At 46.8% G+C, this 22,778-nt stretch overlaps 1 protein-coding gene across 3 annotated transcripts; it reads left to right on the top strand.

Annotated features, from left to right (window-relative positions):
* Positions 1-301: 301 nt before the first annotated feature.
* SYNC (syncoilin, intermediate filament protein) lies at positions 302-22,575 on the top strand. Of its 3 annotated transcripts, XM_066375736.1 has the most exons (5): positions 302-431; positions 7,469-8,759; positions 20,603-20,727; positions 20,894-20,970; positions 22,055-22,575. In XM_066375736.1, exons 1-5 carry the CDS (start codon positions 379-381, stop codon positions 22,063-22,065), a joined length of 1,557 nt encoding a protein of 518 aa, XP_066231833.1. In that variant the 5' UTR covers positions 302-378; the 3' UTR covers positions 22,066-22,575. The 3 variants fall into 3 exon arrangements, with proteins under 3 accessions (XP_066231833.1, XP_066231834.1, XP_066231831.1); XM_066375737.1 differs by lacking the exon at positions 20,894-20,970; XM_066375734.1 differs by lacking the exon at positions 22,055-22,575 and having other exon boundaries at positions 20,894-21,660.
* Positions 22,576-22,778: the final 203 nt, after the last annotated feature.

Below are 22,778 nucleotides of genomic sequence, written 5' to 3'. Positions count from 1 at the left end.
AGAAAATGCTGTCCTGGGTCTACAGAGCCACCCTCCTCTTCTGACCGTCCCCCCCGCAACTGGGACCCTTGGAAGGGAAGGGGGGGAGAGAAAGAAGGTTCGAGAAGAGCCTGAGGCTGGCTGGCTTCGCAGACGGCGATAACTATCCCCCACCCCACCCCCACTCTGAGCTGGTCCCGGGAGGGGCGGCCTCTCCCCGCCCCCTGGCCGCGCTGCCGGTTCCCTCCTCCCGCCGAGAGGAGCCCAGGCCAAGTGGGCGCGCCCGCCCTGGGCCGGGATCCGGTGTCGGCTGCAGCTGTCAGTGCGGCGGGCGCGGAGCGGGCAGCCGGCGGGGCCGCCTATTAATAACGCGGCCACCCAGCCCGGTGTCGCGCAGCCATGGCCAGCCCGGAGCCCCGGCGCGGCGGGGACGGCGCCGCCCAGGCCGCGAGGTAGGACCGTCCAGACCCCGCGTGGCTGCCCCTGTAGGGAGGGGAGGCTGGATGGATTCCCTTCCCCCACCCACCAGCACCTTTCGCCTAGCGCGGGTAGTGGTCCAGTGCGGTGCGGCACGGGGCGGAGCCACCCAGAGAAGGGAGAGGGGGGAGTCCCGCCGGGGGTCCTGGCACCTCCGTTTGTCTATGGCTTTTTATAATAACCCCTCCCCTCCCACCGGCCATGTGAGAATTAACCCATTCAACCTTCAAGTGCCATTTGGCCCATAGTGGCCAAAGATGTTACTTGTTTCTTTCAATCCTCACCCCAAATGCAACTGGAGATGGAGGCCTCCAGTTGCTGAATTTGCTGTGTGGGAGACACTTGGTGCAGGTCTGGCATCTGCCAGGTTGGAATTAAGAGTCTGTTTAGGCAGCTTGTTCTCTACTGTCTGGGGCCTGGAAGAGGGGCCAGGGTCTATTATCTCAGGCCAGCAGGAGGGCCCTAGAGTGGTGGAGGCCCTCCTGCAACCATCCACACTGTCAGCTTCCCACTGGTTAGGAGAAAGGGACCTGTGGCTGAGGGATCTAGGCAAGCAGGGAGCATTTCGGCCGAGGTCAGGCTGTGACCCTGGTCTTCCCAGTGCACCAGAGGTGGAGGTGCAAATACACACACCTGACACCCCTTCACTGTCACACACAACACAAAGCTGAGCATAGACTTACACCTGTACTGGCATTTACACATCCAGGTACAGAGAGTCAGACACACACCAACTCATGCCTGCACAGTGTCACAAACACTTCCAGCCACAGCCCTGATGGACACAATTGGAAGCTGCTGGAGTCTTCTAGGGACAGGGATAGAGTGGCAGAGGCAGATTGTTTGGGGCCCAAAGAAGACTGAGGTCAGGGGCCCCAGCTGAACTGGCATCTTTGCCCCTGGGCCTCCCATAATCTACTTTCCCCCCAGCTCCTTAGAGAGAGGCAGCTGTGTGAGGGCAGCTTCTAGCAGAGGCCTGGCACTGTGGGTGGGGTGACTGAGGCAACATGGTGTATGGTAACAGCACCACCTGGAAGTCAGGAGGCCTGGGTTCTACTTCCAGCTTTGCCACTCGACCTTGGGCAAGTTTCCTCCTTGGATCTCAGTTTGTTTCTGACTGCTTTCCTTCAACAGAGCCCCACCCTGGGATACAGAGAATGAGAACTATACTTGTCTTTAGGAAATTGACTCTCAGGGGAGATAGACACACACACTTCTATAATACAAAGCAGTAAGTGCAAAGATGAGCTGCAAAGTGCCTTGAGAATGTAAGAATGGGGGTAATCTGGGAAATATACAATACTTCACAGAAAAGATGGACTTTGGCAGGGCTTGAATGATGAGTACAAATGTAGCCCTGGCCAGTTAGTTCAGTTGGTTAGAGCATTGTCCTGATACACCAAGATTGTGGGTTCAATGTGCCTGGTCAGGGCACATACAAGAAACCACCAATGGATGCGCAGATAAATGGAACAATAAATCAGTGTTTCTCTCTCTCTCCCTCTCTCCTCCTGCCTCTCTCTAAAATTAAAAAAAGAAATTAGAAGTTTGTTAGGCAAATAGAAATATATTTTGAATGCTATGTGCCACGCCCGAGAGTACCTGCCCTCATTGTTATACCTCTTTTAAACTCTTTTTTTTTAAATTTAATTTTATTTTTTTACAGAAACAGAGAGAGAGAGTCAGAGTGAGGGATAGACAGGGACAGAGAGATGAGAAGCATCAATCATTAGTTTTTCGTTGCTCATTGCGACACCTTAGTTGTTCATTGATTGCTTTCTCATATGTGCCTTGACCATGGGCTTTCAGCGGACCACGTAACCCCTTGCTTGAGCCAGTGACCTTGGGTCCAAGCTGGTGAATTTTTGCTCAAACCAGATGAGCCCGCGCTCAAGCTGGCGACCTCGGGGTCTCGAACCTGGGTCTTCCGCATCCCAGTCTGACGCTCTATCCACTGTGCCACCGCCTAGTCAGGCTGTTATACCTCTTTTAGACCTCATGCCTATTCTAAGAGGAAAGTGGTCAAAAGGAGCTCCAGCTCTACAGTAGAACCTCAAGTGAGTTCTATACCCTGTTTATGTTTTGGTTTCCTCATCTATAAAATGGGGATAACAGATGAGCATCCTATAAATGAGTATTCATGTAAAATGTAAAGAATAGTGCCTTGAACACAGTGACAGCATTCCAGGGTGGAGGACTCTGCAGGAGGGTGATGTGAAGGCTGTCTGCTGGGAAAGCAGGGACTCTGTTGAAGATCGGGGTGGGTTCTGGCTGGCTGAGCTGGGGCATCCTTCCTGGCACTATGAGCTCCACCTTTCCAGGACTGTTCTCTAGTCAGATGGTGTACATGAGCTGTGTTTTCTCAACTGGATCCTTTAGAGTGGACCTTGTAGGCTAGGAGTAGGAGGTATAAAAAGTTAATGCATGAGTCCCTGGCCAGTTGGTTCAGTGGTAGAGCGTCGGCTCAGCTTGTAGATGTCTCGGGTTCAATTCCCAGTCAGGGCACACAGGAGAAGCACCCATCTGCTTCATACTTCCTCCCTATTTTCTCTCTATCTCTCTCTTCCCCTCCCACAGTGAAGGCTCCACTGGAGCAAAGTTGGTCCAGGCACTGAGGATGGCTCCACCTCAGGTGCTAGAATGGCTCCATTTGTAATGGAGCAACATCCAGATGGGCAGAGCATCGCTCCCTAGTGGACATGCTGGGTGGATCTCGGTCATGCGCATGTTGGAGCGCCTGTCTCTCTGCCTCCCTGCTTCTCACTTCAGAAATATACAAAAAAAAAAAGTTAATGCATATTCCAGATTGTGGGGGAGTGGGCTGTGGGGGAGTAATATGAGATGTGGCTGAAGAGTTAGGTTGGGGTCACATCTTTTTTTTTCCTTTTTCTTCTTTTCCAAGTGAGAGGAAGGCAGATACAGAGACAGACTCCTGTATGCACCCCAACTGGGATCCACCTGGCAACCCCCATCTAGGCTGATGATCAGCCCATCTGGGGCCATGCTCACAGCCAAGCTATTTTTAGCACCTGAGGTGATGGCTCAGTGCCTGGGGCTGATGCACTTGAACTAATGGAATCATGGCTGTGGGAGAGGAAGAGAGAGAGAGAGAGAGAGAGAGAGAGAGAGAGAAAGAAAGAAAAGGAGGAGGGAAGGGGTGGAGAAGCAGATGGTTGCTTCTCCTGTGTGCCCTGACTGGGAATCGAACCCGGGACATCCACACACTGGGCCAACACTCTATTACTGGGCCAGGGCCGGGGCCACATCATTAAGGGCCTTGAATCTCTGCTAAGCAGTTGACTATCTGTGGGTGAAGAGGAATGACATGATTTGCTTTGTGTTATAGCAAGCTGTAGCACTGTAGAGCATAGACTAGGATGAGAAGGGAGGCCTATTGGAAGGCTGGTACAAATATGCAAGTGAGAGATGGTGACTTGGACAAGGGCCCTGACAGTGGATGGAGAAGGGGATGGAGACAGCCTTCAGTTCTTGGTTGGCTGTATAGAGGAGGGAAAGAGCTGTTTAAAGATTTCTTACGTCATGGTGATGTGCTTCTCTGAGCTGGAGAATACAGGTGCAGTAAGCTCAGGGAGAATGAAAATTTAGGGCAGCTGAGTTTGAGGTGCCAAGTAACATCTGGTAAAGATATCTAAGAAGCACTTCCTCTCTGGTAAAGCGATGCAAATGGACTAGGTTACTGTTGAGGTTGTCTTCAAACTTTAGCTTTTGGTATAGGTGCTGGGTTGAATGAGGCCAATGATGTCTGGGGCCTGATGAAGCCATACTTTTATAGATTCCAGAGGGCCAACATGAGGAAACAGGGAAGCTAGGGATTCCCAGGATGCTTGAAAGGACAGCCCTGGCCGGTTGGCTCAGTGGTAGAGCGTCGGCCTGGCGTGCAGAAGTCCCGGGTTCGATTCCCGGCCAGGGCACACAGGAGAAGCGCCCATCTGCTTCTCCACCCATCCCCCTCTCCTTCCTCTCTGTCTCTCTCTTCCCCTTTTGCAGCCGAGGCTCCATTGGAGCAAAGATGACTGGAGATAGCTCCGTGGCCTCTGCCTCAGGCGCTAGAATGGCTCTGGTCGTGACAGAGCGATGCCCCACGCCCTGGATGGGCAGAGCATCGCCCCCTGGTGGGCAGAGCGTAGCCCCTGGTGGGCGTGCTGGGTAGATCCCGGTCGGGCGCGTGCCGGTGTCTGTCTAACTGTCTCCCCGTTTCCAGCTTCAGAAAAGTACAAAAAAAAAAAAAAAAAAAAGGACAGAGTACAGGATAATTTAGAATAAAAATAAAAAATTTTAAAGATTTTAGAGAGAGGAGCTGGGGGGAGGAGCAAGAAGCATCAACTCCTAGTAGTTGCTTCTCATATGTGCCTTGACCAGGCAAGCCTGGAGTTTTGAACCAGCAACCTCAGCGTTCCAGGTTGATGCTTTAGCCACTGTGCCACCACAGGTCAAGCTAAAAATAATATTTATTGGGAACTTGGAGTTAAGATATAGAGCTTCAAAAAAAAAAAAAGAAGAAGATATAGAGCTTAAAACCTGCATACATGTAGGCTTTTTCTTTTCTTTTTTAAAATTTTTTATTTATTCATTTTAAAGAGGAGAGGGAGAGACAGAGAGAGAGAGAGAAAGAGGAGAGACAGAGAGAGAGAAGGGGGGGGAGGAGCTGGAAGCATCAACTCCCATATATGCCTTGACCAGGCAAGCCCAGGGTTTCGAACCGGCGACCTCAGCATTTCCAGGTCGACGCTTTATCCACTGCGCCACCACAGGTCAGTATGTAGGCTTTTTCAAGACAGAGCAATCAAATACTTTGATATGTGGGGCTCTTCATTTATACTTTACTACAGTCGAATTTATTGTGTTTTAACTGGTGTACGTTAAATATCTGAGTTTTCGTGAGCAAATTACTTGATTTCTTTTAACCTTAGTTTCCTGATCTATAAAATGGGGATAAATGTAATTACCTCATAGAACTGTTATGAAGATTAAATGAGTTGATATACCTAAAACAGTTAGAACAGGGTCTGGCACACATAAGACATAAGACCTCTATAAACATAATAGTTACTTCCATAGTGTTTTATATTTTCAAAGAATTGTTCAGCGATCCAAGGTAGGTGAGATGCATTTGAAACAGGAAAAAGCAAAGCCACTTGAGGGCCGAAGAAGCAGGGGAGCATTCCTTGGCAGGTACGGATTGAGCTAGCAGGCAGTGGGCTGCTGGGTTACAGGGCACATTTGTTAGAACCACAGAATCTGTATTGAAGAGCCTTTACTGGCTAAAAGGATGGGCCAATTTTAACAAGATGATTGATGTTTTATAGGTACAAGAGATGTGGTTTAAAAGCATTTGCTGTGAAAAAGCCTTAAGGATTTTAGACAAACTCAGCATTTGTCAAGAATATGATGGCGCGCCTAACCAGGTAGTAGTGCAGTGGATAGAGTGTTGACCTGGAACACTGAAGTCCCAGGTTCAAAATCCTGAGGTCACTGGCTTGAGTATAGGCTCACCAGCTCGAGCACGGTGTCACTGACTTGAGCCCAGAGGTCACTGGCTTGAGCCCAAGGTCGCTGGCTTGAGCAAGGGGTCATTGGCATGGCTGGAGCCCCTCAGTCAAAGCACATATGAAAAGCAAAAAGTGAACAACTAAAGTGACACAACTACAAGTTAATGCTTCTCATCTCTCTCCCTTCCTGTCTCTCAAAAAATGAATATGATGGAGCAGCCCCTATATTCTAAGGCAGTGGTCGGCAAATCATGACTCACGAGCCACACGCAGCTTTTTGGTCCCTTGAATGTGGCTCTTCCATAAAATACCACGTGCAGGCGCTACCTCGATAAGGAATGTACCTACCTATGTAGTTTAAGTTTAAAAAATTTGGCTCTCAAAAGAAATTTCAAAAAAAAAAGTAAATAAATAAAAAAATAAAAAAAATAAAAAATAAAAATAATTTAAAAAAAAAGAAATTTCAATCGTTATACTGTTGATATTTGGCTCTTGTTGACTAATGAGTTTGCCGACCACTGTGCTAAGGGAATCTTGGCTGCATCGATAGGAGTTTAGTGTCCAGAGACTGACTGCTCAGAGCACACCTGGGTATTTATTGCTCCAATACCCATCCCCAAGGGACAGGGACAATTTGGAACCTGATCAGAAAGATGTGACCCAAATGAGGAGGGCACAGGAAACCTTGGCATGCATGGAATAATTGAAAAATAAGTTAGTTGTCTTTAAGTGTTTAAAGAACTTATAGGGGCCTGACCTGTGGTGGTGCAGTGGGTAAAGCGTCGACCCGGAATGCTGAAGTAGCAGCTTTGAAACCCTGGGCTTGCCCGGTTAAGGCACATATGGGAATTGATGCTACCTGCTTCTTCCCCACTTTTCTCTCTCTCTCCTCTCTAAAAAAAAAATGAATAAATAAAAAATCTTAAAAAAAAAAAAGAACTTGCCTGACCTGTGGTGGCACAGTGGATAAAGCGTCAACCTGGAAACACTGAGGTTGCCAGTTCAAAATCCTGGCTTGCCTGGTCAAGGCACATATGGGAGTTGATGCTTCCTGCTCCTCCCCCTTCCTCTCTCTCTATCTCTCTCTCTATATCTCCCCCCTCCTCTCTAAAATAAATAAATAAATAAAAAAAAGAACTTATAGGGAAAAGAAGTCAGAGTTGTCTGATTCTAGAAAGAATAAAGCTCAGGCAAAAATTGCAGGGAAGAAGCTTTTACCTCATTAGAATTTTATGATAGTGAAACAAATAGTATTTATTGGCTCAGGTATGCGTTTCCTGTCCTTGAAGGTCTGTAAGCAGAGACTAGACATTGACTTTGTGGGTATGTTGTCTGGGTATCTGAGCAATGGACTCTGTGGGGATGGTCAATGGAGGGAAGGGAGCAGACACGTGCTGAGATGTGAGACCCTGATGTGACCTAGGCCTGTGGCCTAATGGCTCCAGTCACGAACTGTGCTGGGATTGTGGTTGCACTCTCATTTTAAGCCATTTCTCTTGCAGGGAAACAAGAGCTGAAGCCAATTCTTCTTTTCAAGGGGAGGAATACTCTGACTCCCTGGATGAGGCGAGGATCTTGAACCCAGAAGTTACTCTATCTTTGGAGGGGACCTTCAACTTAGAGGACATTATCTTTCTGGGGGACACGGGTGACTTTGATGACACACTGTATGTGGAAGAGACTGAGGAGCCTGGGGAGACACTGTTTATTGAGGAGACCGGGAAGCCAAGTGAAGCCCTGAATGTGGGGGAGACTGGGAAGCCTGAAGAGACACTGTGTGTGGAGGAGACCGGGGAGCCTGAGGAGACAGTGTGTGTGGAGGAGACCGGGGAGTCCAAAGAGACACTGTGTGTGGAGGAGACCGGGAAGCCCAAGGAGACACGGTGTGTGGAGGAGCCCGAGGAGCCCGTGGAGACTGGGGAGCCCGCGGAGACTGGGGAGCCAGACAAGACAAGCCCGGAGCAGGTGGTGTATGGGGGAGAGACGCTCACAGACGAGGAGACCACTAACCCTGGGGAGAGCCTCCAAGCAGGGCCTGGCCCCAGCACAGAGGACAACCTGAGCATAGAGGACCTGGAATTGCTCGAGGGGCGTTTCCAGCAATGTGTCCAGGCTGTGGCCCAGCTGGAAGAGGAGAGGGATCAGCTCATCCATGAGCTTGTGTTGCTCCGGGAACCAGCCCTCCAGGAGGTGCAACAAGTCCATCAGGACATCCTTGCTGCCTACAAACTGCATGCTCAAGCCGAGCTGGAGAGGGATGGGCTAAGGGAGGAGATCCGGCTGGTCAAGCAGAAGCTGTTCAAGGTGACGAAGGAATGTGTGGCCCACCAGTACCAGCTGGAGTGCCGCCGGCAGGACGTGGCCCAGTTTGCCGATTTCCGGGAAGTGCTGACTGCTCGGGCAGCCGTGCTCTCGGAGGAACTGACCAAGCTCCGGGATGCCTATCAGAAGCAGAAGGAGCAGTTACGGCAACAACTAGAAACACCTCCAAGCCAGGGGGATGGGCACTTTCTGCAGGAGAGCCGGCGGCTCTCGGCTCAGTTTGAGAACCTCATGGCAGAGAGCCGCCAGGGCCTGGAGGAGGAGTATGAGCCCCAGCTGCTGCGGCTCCTAGAGAGGAAAGAAGCTGCTGCCAAAGCTCTGCAGAAAACCCAGGCAGAGATCCAGGAGATGAAGGAGGCGCTGAGACCCCTGCAAGCAGAGGCCCAGCAGCTCCACCTGCTAAACAGGAACCTGGAGGACCAGATCACGCTTGTGAGGCAGAAACGAGATGAGGAGGTGCAGCAGTACAGGGTAGGCCCACTGGGCGATAAAGGAATTGCGGTCTTTTAGCCTGGGGAAGGAAAAGGTGCTCGGAGTCAAATGCCACGTGAGCAGAAGGATAATGTCCTATGTGGGAAGAACTTACTCTGTGGGGCCATTCACTCACATCTTTACTGCGTTCTCATTCCATGCATTCAGGCCTGTGCTAGGGGCTGAAAATGATCGGCACTTAGTTTATAATTTTATAACAATTATCTCATTTTTCTCTCTTATTAATGCTCCAACTCCTGTATTATTATTATTATTATTATTATTATTTTTTAGTGAGAGAGAGGGACAGACAGGAACAGATAGACAGGAAGGGAGAAAGATGAGAAGTCTCAGCTTGTCCTGTGGCACCTTAGTTGTTCATTGACTGCTTTCTCATATGTGCCTTGACCAGGAGTCTCTAGCAGAAACCGTGACGCCTTGCTCAAGCCAGTGACCTTGACTTCAAGCCAGCAACCTTTGGGCTCAAGCCAGCCACCCTGCGCTCAAGCTGGCTCAAGCCTGTGCTCAAGCCAGCGACCTCGGGGCTTTGAACGTGGGTCCTCAGCGTCCCAAGTCAACACTCTATCCACTGCACCACCACCTGGTCTGGCAATTTTTTTATAGAGGCAACTGAGGTTCAGTGAGCCAGAGCAATTTGACCAACCCCAAATATGTCAGGGCGCTTTCCATGGCACAATCTTTCAATTCTAAGTGAACCACACCTGGGCTTATAGAGAGAAGTGAACCAGGCAAGCTGGAATTCATTCACTCTTTCCCCATATGCATCCACAAGTCCCACTTATCTGATCTCTGCCTTGATGTTTTTCAGTCTTAAAACTGGTATGAAATCTATAAATCTCTATTCCTTGTTTTCCTTTTTTGTACATTGGTCACCATTTCACTTGTTTTCAAGTTATTTCTGATTAAGTGTAAACCAGTTCCAACCCCTTTATGGAACAGTGGGAAATAACTACTAGTGAGTACACAATGTCTCCCCCACAGGCTGTGAGCTTTGGGAAGGCAGGGAGTATGTTGTTCTTATCTCTGCCACTCGGGCTGAGTTGACTCATGTGTTGCTGCGCCCTATGTGATAACTAGAGTGCGGTGCCTTTCAGAGCAGTATTTTTGTCTTTTGAGACACATTAAAGGTATTTAAATTAAACAGTGTTATCCCAAAAAATTTAATTGAAAGAATAACAAACATAACAGTATTTATATGATTGTCCCTCTACTTTTAGAAAAAGTACTGGTAGCAGCATGTAAAATGGGCTGGAGACCCAGAGGCAAGGGAGATCTATTAGGAAGCTACTGTAGGTATGAGGAAACAATGTCAAAGGGAATAAAAGGAAGAGAATGGATGCAACCAATGTGGAATAAACTTGGCCGTTGAATGAATGGGGCAGAGAGGTGAGGAGTCCAAGAGGATGCAGAGATTTCAGGCAAGGCTAACTAGGATGGTGGTGTCATAAACAGGGAATTCTCTAGAGTTGTTTTCTTTATTTTCTTTATTTTTTTATTTTTAGGGAGGAGAGAGAGACAGAGAGGGAGAGAGAGGAGAGAGAGACAGAGAGAGAGAAGGGGGGAGGAGCAGGAAGCATCAACTCCCATATGTGCCTTGACCAGGCAAGCCCAGGGTTTCGAACTGGCGACCTCAGCATTTCCAGGTCGACGCTTTATCCACTGCGCTAGAGTTGTTTTCTAACACAGTTCTAGAGTTGTAGATTTTTTTCTCCCTAGTAACTTTCACCACTGTACTAGATTTATTCAGATTTGATGATTGCACAACTTTCTAACGATCATTCTATGAAAAACACTCTTGAGTGTCTCCCAACGCTTTACCATAAAGTACGAATCAAGGTCTGAAGGAGCTAATTCTTTCTGAAATGGTTTCTGAAACTGCTTGCCAAAGGTCACTTATAGCACCTGATTATTTTTTTCTCTCTCTCTTTTCAAAGATTTTATTTATTGATTTTAGAGAGGGGGAAGAGAAAGAGAGAGAGAGAGAAAGGGGTAAGGAGGAGCAGGAAGCATCAACGTCTAGTAGTTGCTTCTTATATGATGTACTTTGACTGGGCAAGCCTGGGGTTTCAAACCAGCGACTTCAGCATTCCAGGTCAATACTTTATCCATTGTGCCATCACAGGTCAGGCAGCACCTGATTACTTTTCCTTTTTTAAAAAAAAAAATAAATTATTTATTCATTTTAGAGAGAGGAGAGAGAGAGAAAGGGGAAGGCGGGAAGCATTAATTCGTAGTTGTTTCTTGTATGTGCCTTGACCAGGCAAGCCCAGGGCTTCGAACTGGCAACCTCAGTGTTCCAGGCTGATGCTTTACCCACTGTGCCACCTCAGGTCAGGAAGTACCTGATTACTTTTCAAAGGTACACTTTGCTCTTACAACTATAAATACTACCTCTTTTATCTATTCATTCAACAGGTATTTTCTAAGTGCCTACTTACTATGTGCCAAGCGATGAGCAATGTGCTGACAAAAAAAAAAAAAAAAAGAGAGAGAGAAATGGGGTGGGGGAGGAGTTCCTGCCCTCCAACAGTTTATAGTCCAGGCAGGATATCACATATAATCAACATACTGTATTTTATTTCATAAAATATAAGACACCTTTATTTTTCTTTTCTTTTTTTTTTAGTGTGTGTGAGAGAGAGAGACAGACAGGAAGGGAGAGAGATGAGAAACATCAACTTCTAGTTGTGGCACTTTAGTTATTCATTGATTGCTTCTCATATATGCCTTGACCGGAGAGCTCCAGCTGAGACAGTGACCCCTTGCTCAAGCCAGCGACCTTGGACTCAAGCCAGCAACCTTGGGATTCAAGCCAGAGACCTTTGGGCTTAAGTCAGTGACCCCACATTCAAGCTGGTGAGCCTGCGCTCAAGCCGGATGAGCCTATGCTCAAGCTGGCAACCTCAGGGTTTTCAACCTGGGTTCTCAGTGTTCCAGGTTGATGCTTGTCTACTGTGCCACCACCTAAGTCAGGCCTAAGACTTGATTTTTTTTTTTTTTTTTTGTGAAGGGTTGGTGTTTATTTGAGCCAACTCTTCTTTTTTTTTTTTAATTAATTTTTTTATTTATTCATTTTAGAGAGGAGAGGGAGAGACAGAGAGGAGAGACAGAGAGAGAGAGAGAAGGGGGAGGAGCTGGAAGCATCAACTCCCATATGTGCCTTGACCAGGCAAACCCAGGGCTTTGAACCGGTGACCTCAGCATTTCCAGGTTGACGCTTTATCCACTGCGCCACCACAGGTCAGGCAAGACTTGATTTTAAGATGCATTCTGGCCTTACCCCAGAATGGTGGTGCAGTGGATAGAGCATCAACCTGGAACACTGAAGTCACACATTCAAAACCCTGGGCTTGCTTGTTCACATACAAAAAGCAAGCAATGGCCCTGGCCGGTTGGCTCAGCGGTAGAGCGTCGGCCTAGCGTGCGGAGGACCCGGGTTCGATTCCTGGCCAGGGCACACAGGAGAAGCGCCCATTTGCTTCTTCACCCCTCCGCCGCGCTTTCCTCTCTGTCTCTCTCTTCCCCTCCCGCAGCCGAGGCTCCATTGGAGCAAAGATGGCCCGGGCGCTGGGGATGGCTCTGTGGCCTCTGCCTCAGGCGCTAGAGTAGCTCTGGTGGCAACATGGCGACGCCCAGGATGGGCAGAGCATCGCCCCCTGGTGGGCGTGCCGGGTGGATCCTGGTCGGGCGCATGCGGGAGTCTGTCTGACTGTCTCTCCCTGTTTCCAGCTTCAGAAAAATGAAAAAAAAAAAAAGCAAGCAATGAACAACTAAAGTGAAATAACTATACTTCTTGCTCTCCCACTCCTATAAAATCAATAAATAAAATCTTAAGAAAAAATAGATTTATTTTATTTTATTTTATTTTATTTTTTTCTTTTCATTTTTCTGAAGCTGGAAACAGGGAGAGACAGTCAGACAGACTCCCGCATGCGCCCGACCGGGATCCACCCGGCACGCCCACCAGGGGCGACGCTCTGCCCACCAGGGGGCGATGCTCTGCCCATCCTGGGCGTCGCCATGTTGCGACCAGAGCTACTCTAGCGCCTGGGGCAGAGGCCACAGAGCCATCCCCAGCGCCCGGGCCATCTTTGCTCCAATGGAGCCTTGGCTGCGGGAGGGGAAGAGAGGGACAGAGAGGGAAAGCGCGGCGGAGGGGTGGAGAAGCAAATGGGCGCTTCTCCTGTGTGCCCTGGCCGGGAATCGAACCCGGGTCCTCCGCACGCTAGGCCGACGCTCTACCGCTGAGCCAACCGGCCAGGGCGAAAAAATAGATTTAAAAAAAGATGCATTCTGATCTGTTAAAATGTCAGAGACTTAGAATCAATGAAATAATAGACTTCAATGTGATAAACACTGTAATAGTTTATAAGGCATTGTACTAATGAAGTGGATATAATTAACTCTGCCTAGGGAAACAAGGGGAAATTTTATGAGAATTGATATATGGCATGTACTTCAAGTTCTTTACATGTAGTAGTTCACTTAATCCTTACCTCTAAGATAGGTATGAATTACTATCATCATTTGAAAAATGAGAAAACAGGTGAGACAAAGAAGTTGTCATTTGTCCAGGGTTATTCAGCTAGGAAGTGATATAACCCTGTGCAATCTAGCTCAGGTTCACAATCAGCCACTACCACGTTTTTGTATGAATGAATTCAAGGGGTAGACAAAGGAAAGGCATTCCAAGCAGAGGGAACAGCTTATACAAAAGCCTGAAACAGCCTTATTGGTGGTGGCGCAGTGGATAGAGCATTGACCTGGGATGCTGAGGTCCTAAGTTTGAAACCCTGAGGTCACTGGCTTGAGTACAGGCTCACCAATTTGAGTGCCGAATCCCCAGCTTGAGTGTGGGATCATGATGTCATGGTCGCTGGCTTGAGCCCAAAGTTCACTGGTTTGAAGCCCAAGGTTGCTGGCTTGAGCAAAGGGTCACTGTCTCTGCTGGAGCCCCCCTGCCCTGTTAAGGTATGTATGAGAAGCAATCAATGAATAACTAAAGTGATGCAACTACAAGTTGATGCTTCTCATCTTGCTCTCTCTCTCTCTCATAAAAAGAAAAGCTCAGGAAACACAAAAAGACATGTTACAGAAAGTGAGGGTCACTGGGTCATAAGCAATGTGAGTGAAGTGATGAGGCTAGAGAGCTAGATAGGGACCAGAATCTTTAGGTAAGTGGTTTTCTTTCTTTCTTTTTTTATTTATTTATTGAATTTTAGAGAAAGGAGAGAGACAGAATTGCGGGGGGGGGGGGGAGCAGGAAGCATCAACTCATAGTTGCTTCTCATATGTGCCTTGACCGGGTAAGCCCAGGGTTTTGAACCAGCAACCTTAGCATTCCAGGTCGATGCTTCATCCACTGCGCCACCACAGATCAGGCTAGGTAAGTGGTTTTCAAAAGAGGTTTTCTCTAAAGTCACAGATCCTTTCCTCAGAACAGAATTTTATACGGAATGCCAATATATAAAACAGGCAAAAGTGGAGCTACTTTCTAATTAAAGAGTGGTAAGGGCACTCCATTTTGGCCTCCTCCTGGGGCTTCATGGGAAAGTTTGAAGACCACTAAAGAACTTATATAGCCTGACCAGGCGGTGGCACAGTGGATAGAGCGTTGGACTGGGATGTGGAAGGACCCAGGTTCGAGACCCTGAGGTCGCCAGCTTGAGCGCGGCTCATCTGGCTTGAGCAAAAAGCTCACCAGCTTGGACCAAATGTCGCTGGCTCCAGCAAGGAGTTACTCGGTCTGAAGGCCCCCGGTCAAGGCACATATGGGAGCAATCAATGAACAACTAAGGTGTCACAACAAAAAACTAATGATTGATGTTTCTCATCTCTCCATTCCTGTCTCTCTGTCCCTATCTATCCCTCTCTCTGACTCTCTGTCCCTGTAAAAAAAAACAAAAAAAAACCCAAACATATATATATATATGAAGAACTTTTATATATATATAAAAGCTATTTTATATATACTATTTTTATATAGATATATGACTATATATACATATGCAAAAAAGCATCAAGAATATGAGCTATAAGCCATATCTTGGTTCTATCACTTCCTAACTGAGAAACTTTGGACAAGTTACTTAACCCATGTGGCTCCATTCCCTCACATGTAATACACATCATAGAACTTTTGCAAGGAATGAACTAGTAAATATTTGTAAAGCACTTGCAATGGTGCCTGGCACATGGGTATGCACTCTTTTTTTTTAATTTATTTTTTTATTTTTATTTTTTTTTACAGAGACAGAGAAAGAGTCATAGAGAGGGATAGACAGGGACAGACAGACAGGAACGAAGAGATAAGAAGCATCAGTCATTAGTTTTTCATTGCACATTGCGACACCTTAGTTGTTCACTAATCGCTCTCTCATATGTGCCCTGACCATGGGCCTTCAACAGACCGAGTAACCCCTTGCTCGAGCCAGCGACCTTGGGCTCAAGCTGGTGAGCTTTTGCTTAAACCAGATGAGCCCGCGTTCAAGCTGGCGACCTCAGGGTCTCGAACCTGGGTCCTCGGCATCCCAATCTGACACTCCATCCACTGCACCACTGGTCAGGCGGGTATGTACTCTTGAAAGTGGCACTGTGGTGGGTGGATTGAAAAAGCCCAAAAGACAACTTCGACCTTATGAGGGAGAGATCATAGGAGGTATGTGCAGTAAAATGGGTAGGATTCCGTGACTGGCTACGGTGCTTGTGGTGAGGAATTTGCTGAGAATGGTCTCAATTTTTAACTGGAAATTGGTAGGTTGCTAATGCTGAAATATGGACTATGTTTACTATCTGCATGTTTCACATCAACAAGCATTATGTGTAGGGTGCTAAGAACCAGAGACCTACAATCTGGCAGTTAGACATGAATTTAAAAGATAAATAGCAATATAACAGCAAATGCTGTCTAGGTCAGTGGTCCCCAACCCCCAGGCCATGGACCGGTACCAGTCCGTGGGCTATTTGGTACCGGTCTGCAGAGAAGGAATAAAGAACTTACATTATCTCTGTTTTATTTATATTTAAGTCTGAACAATGTTTTATTTTTTAAAAATGACCAGATTCCCTCTGTTACATCCATTTAAGACTCACTCTTGACGCTTGTCTCGGTCACGTGATACATTTATCCGTCCCACCCTAAAGGCCGGTCCGTGAAAATATTTTCTGACATTAAACTGGTCCGTGGCCTGAAAAAGGTTGGAGATCACTGGTCTAGGTGACAGAAGTGGCTGAAGCAAAGACACAGAGATCTGAGTTGCACAGGCTAGAGCAGCACTGTCTCACATAAGTCTCATGCAAGCCACAGATGTCATTTAAAATTTCTTGTGGTTGTACAAAAATATTTTATGTGACCCAGCATATAAAAATATTGTAACTTCAACATGTCATCGGTATTGAAATTTGAGGTATTTTATTTTTGTGCCAAGTCTTAGAAATCTGCACTTACAGCACATCTTAGTTTGGAAGAGCCATACTTTTTATTTTTTTATTATTTATTTTTACAGAGAGAGAGAGTCAGAGAGAGGGATAGACAGGGACAGATAGACAGGAACGGAGAGATGAGAAGCATCAATCATTAGTTTTTTGTTGCGCATTGCGACACCTTAGTTGTTCATTGATTGCTTTCTCATATGTGCCTTGACTGTGGGCTTTCAGAAGACCGAGTAACCCCTTGCTCCAACCAGCGACCTTTGGTCCAAGCTGGTGAGCTTTGCTCAAACCAGATGAGCCCGCGCTCAAGCTGGCGACCTCAGGGTCTCGAACCTGGGTCCTCAGCATCCCAGTCCAACATTCTATCCACTGCGCCACCGCCCGGTTAGGCTGAAAGAACCATACTTTTAAGTATTCCATACTGCATACCAGACAGTGCATGCAGGCTAGGGGAAAATGTTCATGAGAATGTGTAATGGAGGTTCTAGTTAGAGTCAGGATCAAACTACAGGGGGTCTGAAAGTCAAATTAAAGAAAGTGAGAAGCCTTTGAAATACTGAGAGAGCCTGACCAGGCGGTAGCGCAGTGGATAGAACATCGGACTGGGACGCGGAGGACCCAGGTTCAAAACACCGAGTTTGCCAGCTTGAGCATGGGCTTATCCAGCTTGAGTGCGGGCTCACCAGCTTGAGCGCAGGGTTGCTGGCTTGAGCGTGGGATCATAGACATGACCCCATGGTCACTAGCTTGAGCCCAAGGTCACTGGCTTGAGCAAGGGGTTGCTTGCTACAGCCCCACCCCCGGGTCAAGGCACATATGACAGCAATTAATGAACAACTAAGGAGACTAAGGAGCCACAACAAAGAATTGATGCTTCTCATCTCTCTCCCTTCCTGTCTCTATCTGTCCCTCTCTCTGTCTTTGTCACAAAAAAAAAAAAAAAAAATTGGGATAAAGTGGTTTTTAAAAAGTTAATCTAGGGCCCTGGCCAGTTGGCTCAGCGGTAGAACGTCGGCCTGGCGTGTGGGGGACCCAGGTTCGATTCCCGGCCAGGGCACATAGGAGAAGCGCCCATTTGCTTCTCCACCCCCCACTTCCTCTCTGTCTCTCTCTTCCCCTCCCGCAGCCAAGGCTCCATTGGAGCAAAGATGGCCCGGGCGCTGGGGATGGCTCCTTGGCCTCTGCCCCAGGCACTAGAGTGGCTCTGGTCGCGATGCCCCGGATGGGCAGAGCATCACCCCCTGGTGCATCGCCCCCTGGTGGGCAGAGCGTCGCCCCCTGGTGGGCGTGCCGGGTGGATCCCGGTCGGGCGCATGCAGGAGTCTGTCTGTCTCTCCCTGTTTCCAGCTTCAGAAAAATACAAAAAAAGAGAAAGTTAATCTAGGCCCTGGCTGGTTGGCTCAGTGGTAGAGCGTTGGCCCAGCATTTGGAAGTCCCAGGTTCGATTCTTGATCAGAGCACACAAGAGAAGCAACCATTTGCTTCTCCCCATCTCTCTCTCACTCTCTTCCCTTCCCACAGCCATGGCTCAAATTGTTCAAGCAAAGTTGGCCCCAGGCGCTGAGGATGGCTCTATGGCCTCAGCCTCCAGGCACTAAAATAGCTCTGTTGGTGAGCAATGGAAAACCCTGGACTTGCCCCATCAAGGCACATATGGGAGTTGATGCTTCCTGCTCCTGCCCCCCTTCTCTCTCTCTCTCTCTCCCTCTCTAAAATGAATAAATAAGATATTTAATAAAAAGTAAAGAAAGTTAATTTACTGGTGCTACATAGGCTTAAGACCAGATATTGTCCTTAGTGCCAGTCACTGTAGCGATACATCCTTCATTCTGTGACACTTCCTGACAGAGCAGTGATGGTGCAGACTGCTTTCTCGAGCACGTACGTTTGCACTTTGCCAAAATAACAGGTTTGCTAGTGGGGTTTGGGAAATTGGGGCACAGAGGTATGCTGATGCTTCAGATGACACACTCAGATGGCATGGCCACATCTGTGTGGTGCCAAAGCATGGCTAGGCACTTAAAAAAACCTTTAAAAATTATTTATTGGCCCTGGCCGGTTGGCTCAGTGGTAGAGCATCGGCCTGGCGTGCAGAAGTCCCGGGTTCGATTCCCAGCCAGGGCACACAAGAGAGGCGCCCATCTGCTTCTCCACCCCTCCCCCTCTCCTTCCTCTCTCTCTCTTCCCCTCCCGCAGCGAGGCTCCATTGGAGCAAAGATGGCCTGGGCGCTGGAAATGGCTCCTTGGCCTCTGCCCCAGGCACTAGAGTGGCTCCGGTCGCGATGCCCCGGATGGGCAGAGCATCGCCCCCTGGTGGGCAGAGCGTCGCCCCCTGGTGGGTGTGCCGGGTGGATCCTGGTCGGGCGCATGCGGGAGTCTGACTGTGAGTCTGACTGTCTCTCCCCGTTTCCAACTTCAGAAAAATACAAAAAAAAAATAAATATATATATATATATATATATCTATATATATAGATAGATAGATAGATAGATAGATAGATAGGTATTTATTTATTTTTGTGGCAGAGACAGAAAGAGTCAGAGAGGGACAGATAGGGACACACAGACAGGAAGGGAGACAGATGAGAAACATCAATTCTTTGTTGCAGCTCCTTAGTTGTTCATTGATTGATTTCTCCTATGTGTCTTGACTGAGTGACCCCTTGCTCAAGCCGGGGACCTCGGGCTCAAGCTAGTGAGCCTTGCTCAAACCAGATGAGCCTACGCTCAAGCTGGGGACCTCGGGGTCACGAACCTGGGTCCTTCACATCCCAGTCCAACGCTCTATCACCTGGTCAGGCTAAAAAAATTTTTTAATGATTTTAGAAAGAGAGAAAGACAGGAACATCAATCTGTTCCTTTATGTTCCCTGACAGGGATCAAACAGGCAACTTCTGTGCTTCAGGACAACATTCTAACCAACTGAGCTATCCAGCTAGGACAAAAAAAGCCTTTCACAATGTTTATGTAAGTTGAGATTCAGCCAGAGTATCAACCATTGCAGGTTGATGTACCACAGGTATATATCAAGGGTGACTCAGAGAACAAATTATTTAGGTCCTCCTAATAATACCATGTACCCAAACTGGATTCCTATCTTACTATTCTTCAAAATTTGAGAAGTCATTGCCTCTTCTAAATGTCTTCCAAATTCAACTTTCCCAACTCCCTCCTGCTTCTTAAGCATCCATGCCAGCTAGCAACTAACCCCAGACTGATTTGCTGACATCTTTCTTATCTCATTCCTCAGGCATTAACCCTCAACAGAGATGATTTACAGAACGTATTCTGCCTGGTGTTGGCAGAAGGGGAAATGGACAGTTATCTGAAAGCTCCTGAGGGCCCCCAAGGCATAGCATCTTCTTCCAACTTAATTTTTTTGAACAAATGCAGCCTTAATGGAAAGAACTTGCACATAGAGCAAAGGCCTATAAAATTCTCAGCTCACCAAGCTGAGGATCAAAATCCTTTCTAAAACTTTTTTTTTTTTTAAGATTTTATTTTTTGATTTTTAGAGAGAGGAGGGATGGGAAGAGGAGCAGAAAGCATTAACTCTAGTTGCTTCTCATGTGTGCCCTGACTGGGCAAGCCTGGGGCTTCAAACCAGTGTCCTCAGCATTCCAGGTTGACATTTCATCTACTGCACCACCACACGTCAGGCCCCGAAACTTCTTAAAATTGTGAAACTTTTAAAGTCCCTCTGAGTACCTGTCTACCCCTTGCAAGATTCTACTAAGAGTTAAGCTCTAGCTTGCCCTGTGGGGTGCAGTGGATAAAATGTCGACCTGGAATGCTGAGGTCCCCAGTTTGAAACCTCAGACTTGCCCAGCCAATGCACATATGAGAAGCAACAACTTGATGCTTCCCTCTCCTTTCCCTTTCTCTTTAAAAAAAAAAAAAAAGTGAGCTGTGGCCTGACCAGTGGTGGCACAGTGGATAGAGTGCAGACCTGGAACACTGAGGTCCCAGGTTCGAAATTGCTATTTCACCAGCTTGCGCCCAAGGTTACTGGCTTGAGCAAGGAGTCAGTACCTGTGCTGGAGCCCCCTGGTCAAGGCAAATACGAGAAGCAATCAATGAACAACTAAAGTGAAGCAACTGTGAGTTGATACTTTTCACTTTCCCCCCTCTCTCCCTCCCTGTCTCTCAAAATCAATTTAAATTTTTTTCCAAAAAAAAAAAAAAAATAGTAACCTGTTGTTAACAGACAAGATTCCATTCTGGTCACCATCGTCAAATGGAATATCACTTTGCCAAAACAACCTCTCTTGAATGTTTCAACCTCAATACTGCTATGAAGATTAAATGGTATACAAGAAAGTGCTTATTAACGGACAATGTAAGGTTTTTATTGTTTGGCTCATCAGTTACGTTCTTGGCCCTCTCTTGCAGGAACAGCTGGAGAAAATGGAAGAACGACAGAGGCAGTTAAGAAGCGGGGTGCAACTCCAGCAACAGAAGAACAAAGAGATGGAACAGCTAAGGCTCAGCCTTGCTGAAGAGCTCTCAACTTATAAGTCAGTTTTTGCCGCTACCCAAATCTCAACTAACACTGGCTGAGGCGATGGTGGGGAGGGCAGATATTGCTTGAGGGAAATTTCAATCAACAGTGGGGGGAAAAAAACGGTTTGGGAAATTATTTCATCCATGAACATATGGAAAATGGCTCTCTCTCTTTTAAAGGGCTATGATACCCAAGAGCCTGGAACAGGCTAATACTCCCACTTCTCAGACAGGTGGAATCGAAACACAGTCTCAAGGTGATCTTTGTGGGTGCAAGAGTGGTGTTTGCATTGTTGCTTTAACAATACTAATGCCTTAAAAGAACTTAAGTGTGTGTCTAATGAGCAGCCAGTTAGGGATAACATATACCTCCAAATTGCCTGATTCAAGTATTCAGGGTTCATGTGGGATGTTTGTTTCTGGTAGGGTTCAAAATATGCCCTATTTATCACCAGGAATTCTGTAACAGGATAAAACATCTAAGCTCTGTGCATTCTTACTTCCCACCCACCTTACCCCATCTGCTGTTCATTAAACAGTTTCCTTAGAATAGCAGAGAAGGCAGTTGTGCTACCTAATTCAGACTATGACAAGAGGCCAAGGCAGCTAAATTAATCAGTATAAAAAGCTGGAAAGGGTGTTATTTATAGGGTGAGGGAAAGTATTGCTTAGTATGTGAAACAAAACACACCGATTCATTCATTTCACTCTATATCAGTACGTTCTCATTCTTTTAAGTTTTAGATTCTCTTGGATAAAGAAACTAAGGACAAAAATGCCGTCAAGTCCTGTATTTAGATGCCCATACATTTTATTACTTTCCTGGTTAATATACCTTGGATACAAACTCACAAATAACTATTGTAACTGATGCTTTCCCCAACTAATCAGGATTTTCTTTTTCTGTGCTCTCCAGGCATAACTGATTATGCTTATTGTTTGGGAGATTACTAGCACCTCGTAATTGAGTTAAATGACCTGCTAAACACCTGTGTGTGGATCAGATTAAAAGGACAATAGGGAAAAGGCAAGGATTAACTCTCAAAGAAACAAAACTACAGAATTTCAGGCACTAATACCTGTGTAAACCTGGAGATAGAAAAAATTTAGCTAGCCCCTCAAATCACCATCACATAGGTTAGCACCCCTTGTTTTGCAAGTAGGAGGCACCCAAATATTTGCTAGGGGAGTTAACCCTGAGCACATGTGAGTGAGTCAGTCTAGCAATCTCTCCCCAACATAGCCTGCACTAAACTTCAAAAGTCCAGTTATAAACTTTACAATGTACTATTTCAAGTTGCAGAAAGTATAAACTTACTCTTTTTTCTTTCAACCTTACAGGGGCTGTTTAGAAACGTACGGCCGAATCTGTAACCCAGAAACCACCAAAAAAACTTCTTAGCAAAGGATCACTAAGTACCTTTGGACATACTTTTTTCTAAACAAGAGAAGGGAGTGCCAGGCACTTGGCAAGCAATTCACCCTGGGAAAGTTACAAATACTGGCTGACCTGTTTAAAAAGATTGTAGGGCTGGCTGGAGGCAGAACAGACCAGTCAGCTCTTAGCTGGATTCTATTTCATAGGCTACTGGTACTGATTTCAGTGCACGGGGAATGGGAAAACGAGCCTCCTGCTGCCAGCAGCAACATGTACACCGAGTCAAGGATGAATGTACACACACCTGCAGTCTTGTGAAGAATGTCTTGCCTGTGTTGACCTAAACCAAAAACAAAAATTTTTTTGGACACAAGTGGGGTCAAAAGGCAACCAATTTTCATTATATGTGTTTACAATTTGAATTTTGTCATAAGTGTTGGACTGTAAATGAATCCTTTTACAAAGTTTACTTTTCTTTATGCTGGCTCATAGTTTACTCTTAATTGTGTCAAGACAATTTTCACTATACTCTCAAAGAACTACTGACTTGGAAAAAAATGAAAAATCCAGATTTGAATCTAAAGGTTAAGAATATCCAGATTTCCCTAAAAATCATCTCATGAAAATGATTTAGGGTCAAAAGTGGTCTACTCAGTTAAACTGAGTGATTGGCAAAGAACCAGGCAT

Source organism: Saccopteryx leptura, chromosome 3 (assembly GCF_036850995.1).
Source record: "Saccopteryx leptura isolate mSacLep1 chromosome 3, mSacLep1_pri_phased_curated, whole genome shotgun sequence".
NCBI lineage: Eukaryota > Metazoa > Chordata > Mammalia > Chiroptera > Emballonuridae > Saccopteryx > Saccopteryx leptura.
This window is presented reverse-complemented; position numbering and strand designations above follow the sequence as displayed.